The sequence below is a fragment of the Siphateles boraxobius genome, unplaced genomic scaffold, assembly GCF_051911475.1.
Source record: "Siphateles boraxobius isolate OS27281-9 unplaced genomic scaffold, OSU_SipBor_1 103, whole genome shotgun sequence".
Lineage (NCBI taxonomy): Eukaryota > Metazoa > Chordata > Actinopteri > Cypriniformes > Leuciscidae > Siphateles > Siphateles boraxobius.
The window spans coordinates 416,986-425,000 of record NW_027508704.1 but is presented as its reverse complement, the minus strand read 5'-3'; the positions used below and the strand labels follow the sequence as shown (position 1 = coordinate 425,000).

The following is an 8,015-nucleotide window of genomic DNA, read 5'->3' as shown; positions in this document are numbered from 1 at the left end:
TTACTGAAGCTAACGTTACTGAAGCTAACTTTACTGCAGCTAACGTTACTGAAGCTAACTTTACTGAAGCTAACGTTACTGAAGCTAACTTTACTGAAGCTAACTTTACTGAAGCTAACGTTACTGAAGCTAACTTTACTGAAGCTAACGTCTGTCATTTCTATAGTCTAGCGTTATAATCGTAACGTTACGCCGTCATGCCTGTATGTTTTGTACCAGACTGCACACACACACGAGCTTGGTGACGTACATAGTGCGAGTTCATGGAGTGATTTTCACATAAAACTACAGTTTTATGACAAACTGTGACTTTCTTGACTTTCATAATTACATTTTAAATTGACAAACATCATACGTGTAATTCAGGGCACAGTTCAGACGGAATAAAAGATAAGTTGTCTCTCGCCATTGACTACCATACATTTTTCCCCGGAATAAGGTCCCATGAGCCGAAGCGGAGGGGCGGGGCTTAGGCTCTCTATTCCCTCCAGAAGCGTCTCACACACACGAGTCAAGTCAAGTCAAGTCAAATATATTTATATAGCGCTTTTCACAATACAGATTGTATCAAAGCTGCTTCACAGTATCAATCAAAACAACTTAACAATGTTTGTTTATTACTGGAAAAAAAAAAGACATCCAAGTTTGGTAGAGCTAATCAATGGTATGATTGGTTAATTAATTTGAATATCCCCAACTGAGCAAGCCAAAGGCAACAGTGGCAAGGAACCGAAAAACTCCATCCAGTGACCTAATGGTGTCCTAACACCCCATCAAATGACCCAATGGAGAAAAAAAAACCTTGGGAGAACCCAGGCTCAGTCGGGGGCCAGTTCTCCTCTGGCGTTTATGAAGTAGAGGCCGAATTTACAGTAACTGTAAGATAAAAATTTATATGAATGCCTGGCTAAATCGATGCGTCTTCAGTCTAGTTTTAAACTGGGAGAGAGAGTCTGAGCTACGAACAATATCAGGAAGGCTATTCCAGAGCTTCGGAGCTAAATGTGAAAATGCTCTGCCTCCTTTGGTGGATCTGGATATCCTAGGAATGACCAGAAGCCTCGAATCTAGTGATCTTAAAGAGCGCGATGGATTGTAAGGCGATAGAAGATCCGTTAAATAGACTGGAGCTAAACCATTTAGAGCTTTATAAGTCAAAAGCAATACCTTGTATTTAATACGGAACTTTATAGGTAACCAATGAAGTGATGATAAAATTGGTGTTATATGATCATATTTTCTTGATCTAGTAAGAACTCTAGCGGCTGCATTTTGCACTAACTGTAGCTTGTTTAATGAGGATGCAGGACAGCTAATAAAGCATTACAGTAATCTAGTCTCGAGGTCATGAATGCATGAACTAACTTTTCTGCATCAGAAACAGATAGCATGTTACGTAGCTTAGCAATGTTTCTAAGGTGGAAAAAAGCTGTTTTTGTAACATATGAAATATGCTTTTCAAAAGACAGGTTGCGGTCTAGTATAACACCCAGGTCTTTTACTGTAGCGGATAAAGTAACAGGACATCCTACTATGTTAAAGTCATGCTGTGAAGGGTTTTGTGGAAACTAATTCCATGTTTCCTTAGAATATTACCAAGTGGCAGCATATATATTGAGAATAATAAAGGGCCTAACACAGATCCCTGCGGCACTCCATAGTTTGCAGAAGTTATAATCGATTTTTCTCCATTTAAGTAGACGAAATGGTAGCGGTCAGATAAGTATGACCTGAACCAGCTAAATGCTTGTCCTTGAACACCAGTGTAATTTTGTAGTCGATCTAAGAGTATTGTGTGATCTATAGTATCGAACGCAGCACTAAGATCAAGTAAAACTAGTATTGAGATACAGCCTTGGTCCGAAGCTAAAAGTAAATCATTTGTGATTCTAACAAGCGCAGTTTCTGTGCTATGATGTGGCCTGAATCCAGACTGAAACTTTTCATAGATGTCGTTTTCTTGCAAGAAAGAGCCGAGTTGAGCAGACACAACTTTTTCTAGTATTTTTGACATAAATGGAAGATTCGAAATGGGTCTGTAATTTGCTAGGTTATTTGGATCTAATTGTGGTTTCTTCATAGGAGGTTTTATTACTGCCAGCTTGAACGTTCTTGGAACATGACCTAAAGATAAAGATGAGTTAATAATATTGAGAAGAGGCTCTTCCACTACAGGTAACACTTCTTTCAGTAGTTCAGTTGGTATAGGATCTAATAAACATGTTGTTGTTTTAGATGAAGTGATAAGTTTATTTAACTCTTTTTGTTCTATGGTTGTAAAGCATTGTAATTGTTCTTGCGGGGTGATTATTGCGGCTGAATTATAACACGAGTGTGTTCCCGAACACCAGCGTCCGAACGCAAGAGAACACGACAGGGTTTATTGTGTTTCGTCGGACGCTCGACACACTCGCTTATGATGGTGGGAGAAACAGCCAGAAACTTACAGTTATTACTGATATTTGTTGGTTTTGTTCTCTTGAACACATGAGATGGAAATGCTGCTTTATTCAAATGTTTTATTCCATATTCCAATTTTGTTCAATTTGCAGCTTTTCAGTGCTATTGAGGATCTCTAACAGTAAATATAGAGTCTTGATCAGACAGAAATACATTCTGAATCCCTATGGATTGTGTTTCTCTCAGAGGCCTCGTGTTCCTCTGGTTTGAGTGTATGAATATATATATATATAGTCCTGAGCTGTTGTCTCTCTGTCTATATGAGTACACACATGGTTCCCACACCCACGTTTTTCTGGAAACTTCATGGCTCGTTCACAGACTCTGGAATCCAGCTTGGAAAATCAGGAATGACCCTTCAAACGCTCAAAGAAAGAATGCTTTAAATATGGAATCTTGTGCATAAAGTCCATCAAAGTCTTAAATGTCCACTATTTAACCTCACATGACCTTTCATCCCTCGTTCTCTGCTAGTCGGATCATTTATTTAAAGTCACCATGAAATCAATAAATCGCAGTGTTTATTCTAAATTAATTATCGTTGCACATCATTATTGTTTTAATAATCTTGAATCAGAATTACAGCATCTCTTCTCTGGTGATGTGGGCGGGGCTATAACCTGTCACTCACATGAGATCAGCCAATAGCAAACCACAACCATCCAATCAATTCCCCACAGACACAATCAAGCCCCGCCCACACGTGTTCTTGTTCCAGAAGCGTTTCACTCGATATACGACACAATAGAGGAGAAAAGACCAGCGCAACTTCACTTTCATGCTGGTCTGTCATTTTATTATATTTGAGTTGAGTGTTTTCAGCATTTTTATTGCTGAATTCTAGTATGACTCTACAATGAGCTTGAGAAAGAGTCATTCGTGAGCATGATTCATGAGTCACAGAACTGCATGTTTGACATGAGTCAGTGTTTCCAGCATCTCAATATGAGGAGAGTACAGTACGTTTCACTCACAAACACACACCAGCCTGACGGACAGTTGTGGATTAGAGCTAATAAAGCTGAATTTATGTCAGAGTTTATTGCGCTTTTTTCAAAAACAATCTTAATAAACACATTTTTTGCATATTTTGGTCTTTCTGAAGCTGCACTCCTCAAAAGAGCTGCTATAATGTGAAAAGCTTCGGTTTGGAATTTATTATGGACCTGTAAAGCAGCAAATATAGTTATTATTAAAACAAATAATATATAAATAATCCTGTTAATATTATTTATTGGAAATAATAGTGTAGTAGTAAAATAATAATTGTTAATACTATGTATATATATATATATATAATTTATTAGCAATAATAATCATGAAATAATCATTTTAAATAATTCTACTAATATTATTTAGTGAAAACAATAAAATAATGGGTTACACTTTATTTTAAGATGTCATTGTTACAGTGTAATTATATATTTAAGTACTGAGTAATATTAATTAACTACATGTACTTACTATAGGGTTTGGATGAGGGTTTAGTTGCATGTATTTATGCATAATTTACTGTTATTACTACGGTAAGTACATATAACATATGTAACAAGGACACTGTAAAATAAAGTGTTACCAGATAATAAAATAATAATTATTTAATAATAATAATTTCATGAACTAAAATAATGTAAACTATAAATACTACTACTAATTATGTATTATCTACTTTGTATATATCATTATCTAATAATTCATATTGATATATTATTAAAAAAAACAATGTTTTAATAATAATATTGAAATAATAATTTAAATAATTCTACTAATATTATGGATTCCAATTAATAAAATATTGTAATAATAATAAATTATTTCCTCAGGGTAATAATTTTTAAATCTCTCCTAATTTCCAGCAAGAAAAATGTGAGATTTTGTTTTCTTATTAATCTTTTTTATTAATAAGAAACATCTTAGCATTTTTTATTATTTTGATAATAATAATAGTAAATTATACTAATTATATTATTTATTAAAAAAGAATACATTTATTGTTATTATTTTGTTATTTATTCATAATAATACAATTATATTCTAGAATTTTCATTTACAATAATTTAACAGTTGAGAAGTTTCTTATGTTGCTGTATAAATCATATTATTCACTGTCAGCGCTTTCAGTCCATCAGGAAGCGTCTGTTTCCTATTATTCCCTCACTCATGATATTCACTCTCACTGCTCAGAGTCTGTGGCCTTACGGACCTGTAGGATTCTTCAGTTACACACACACACACACACACACACACACACACACACATATATACAGTTTATCTTTAGAGAAAACACACTGTGTCGTCGAGAGCATTTTCTCACACATGCTTGCAAACTAATTCCCACGAGAGCCATGCGAGTCAAGGCTAAAGCTTGAGGAGTGTGAGAATCAGACCAAACAGAGGAGAAAACACACACACACACACACACACTAAACATGTGCTGGTTTTAAATCTCCAGATGTAAAACTCAGAGTCTGAGAGACGTGAAGCACAAACTCCCACAGACTGAGACTCTTACACAACTATGACCAGTGTGTGTGTGTGTGTGTGTGTGTGTGTGTATGTGTGTGTGTGTGTGTGTGTGTGTGTGTGTGTGTGTGTGTGTGTGTGTGTGTGAGTGTGTGTGTGTGTGTGTGTGTGTGTGTGTGTGTGTGTGTGTGTGTGTGTGTGTGTGTGTGTGTGTGTGTGTGTGTGAGTGTGTGTGTGTGTGTGTGTGTGTGTGTGTGTGTGTGTGTGTGTGTGTGTGTGTGTGTGTGTGTGTGCACTTTCACCGTCACTCACTGACACTAATGCTTTATTAATCATTCTTTATCATCAATATTAAAGCTATTCAGCACGAATAAATAATCTGGCATATATATTTACTCAAGGTTTGATTCAGAAAACAAATATGTTGTTGTTAGATAAACTGGTAACACTTTACAATAAGGTTCATTAGTTAGTTATGTATTAACTATGAACTAACAATAGAGCAATACATTTGTTACAGTATTTATTATTTTTTGTTCATGTTAGTTCACAGTGCATTAACTAATGTTAACTAATACAACCTTTGATTTTAATAATGTATTAGTAAATGTTGAAGTTAATATTAACTAAGATTAATAAATGCTGTAGAAGTATTGTTCACTCTTAGTTCATGTTAACTAATGAACATTATTGTAAAGTGTTACCAGTAAGCTGATAAAATTATAAACCGAAGCTTGTTTCCGCTTTGGAATAAAACAATAAAAAAGATAATTGCAATTTTTAATCTGCCAATTCGATCTCTGTATTCTCATGTGCATTAGGAATGGCAAAGAAAAAAGTCTTGCTGTTTCTTTGTAATTGTGAATTTTATCTGCAATTTCTGAGTAAAAGCAGTTTCTTCGCTGTCTTGCTCTCGTGTTCATGTGTTTGTTCGGTCATGATTGTGATTCCTGAGTCTGTCACTGATATCTGTGCGAGAGAGCGGGGTAAGTTGTGCCAGTGTTTACTCCAGTTGTCAGGCTTGTTCTGAGACTCACATGTGAACATGTGTCACCAAAACACAGGACGTGACATGAGAGAGAGTGAGAAAAACACTCAATCTATCTATCTATCTATCTATCTATCTATCTATCTATCTATCTATCTATCTATCTATCTATCTATCTGTCTATCTGTCTATCTATCTATCTATCTATCTATCTATCTATCTATCTACTCTGTCTATCCATCCATTTTTATCTATCTACTTTAACAGTTTAACTGGCCCCCAGATAACTTTATGTTACTATCAATGTTACTGAAGAAAGTTTTATAACTTAGTCTTAGAGAACCTTGCCAGAACGTTTTCTATAGTGATCTGCGCATGCGTGTGGAACGAGGAAGTCCCTCTCTCTCCCTCTCTCTCCCTCTCTCTCTCTCTCTCTCTACAGTATCACCTCATCAGAGATAACAGGAGCCCATCCTGAGGGAAACTGGCCCCTCCTGTACATCCAAAACCTGTTTGAAAAGTTTCGATGGGTGAGTAAAAGTTGTGCACGAGTCCCGAGTTCAGCGTTACTGAACAAAATACAGATTACAAGCAGAAACTTACACTGAACACCGTGGAATGATTTATAAAACAACATAGTTTTGCATAACTGAATGAAACTAAGGAAGCCTATAGTTATTGTGTTTGAGATGATGATGATGATGATGATGATGATGATGATGATGAATCACGGCAGATTTCTGTAGATGATAAACACACACACACACACACACACACACACACACACGATCTCACCTCTGTTTGCACGTATGTCGATGGAAACCATCCCTTCTCTCCGTCTTTCTCTCCTTCCCACCATCCTCCTTCTAAAGCTTGAGTTATTCTGATCATTTCTCCAGCTTTAAACCTCAAGCCCTGCCGATGCTGATCCCCGTTAAACGCGTATAAACTCCTGCAAAACCCTGACATGATACACTCCTCAGATCGGGAACAAAAACTCCGAATGATCTCCGGTCCAAAAAACTCCAAACTTATTCCGACCCTCAGACCCTGTTCATCTCATCGCATCTGTGTGTGTGTGTGTGTGTGAGACTGAATCTCATGGCTCTGAATGAGTCTCTTCTACATGAACACACCCACACACTCATTCCAGATTCACAAACACCACAGCATTGCTTTAGCCTCGGCCGAAAACTAGTGTTGCAAAAGATCTGTATTATCTAATACAGGAGATCACTGAGAACTGCGACAATTCAGGACATTCTCCAGATGAAATACGGGAAAACACTAAAATAATTATAATAGTAGGCTAGTAATAAACCTTGTTCAGCATCACGTGAGAGACGTGCTTTCCTGTTCATCACATATATTAACAAAAATGTTGTAACAATCAGTTAAAACCCTTTAGAAGAGTTACAGACGTGAAACACAAAGATCATCATCACTTCTATTATATACAGTGGAGAATATGAATATGAAGTGTGTTTGCCTGATGACTCCCTCTGGTGGTCAGACTCATATAATACTCGTGTGAAATAATATTTGTACTGTATCACATTAGTGTATGTCATTTCAGTGTCTGCACAGTTGAGGATGTGTTTTTATTTATTTATTTAAGCATGAATTAATAGCTGAAATTAATCTCAGAAATTAACGTTTGTTTTGATTAACCTGTTTATGAACAATTGAATTAAAAATATATTTTAATTCTTACATGTTAATTCTAAAAATTATATATATATATATTCAATTCAATTAAAAAAATTGCTTTATTGGCATTACTGTAAACAATACTGCCAAAGCTTGGAATACATAGATTAATAATAAAAACATCAAAATAGTAGAAGCAAATATTATAACATAACTTACATTTAAATAAACAGTGTACAAATTAGAACATGTCTGAACATTTGATACCACAGTGTTGTAACACACACACACACACACACACACACACACACACACACACACACACACACACACACACACACACACACACACACACACACACACACACACACACACACACACACATTTAAACAATGGCACTTAAAAATTAGTACCAAAATATGGTGGAGTTTTCAAACTGGAGTCCGAGGCCATC

At 35.8% G+C, this 8,015-nt stretch overlaps 1 protein-coding gene across 1 annotated transcript in view; it reads right to left on the bottom strand.

Moving 5' to 3' along the window:
• gas7b (growth arrest-specific 7b) overlaps positions 1-7,126 on the bottom strand; it is a 66,652-nt gene extending 59,526 nt beyond the window's left edge. The window contains exon 1 of the mRNA XM_077245772.1: positions 6,707-7,126. Within this exon, the coding sequence (XP_077101887.1) occupies positions 6,707-6,880 (174 nt within the window). The 5' untranslated portion in view covers positions 6,881-7,126. The remainder of the gene's footprint in view (positions 1-6,706) is intronic.
• Positions 7,127-8,015: the final 889 nt, after the last annotated feature.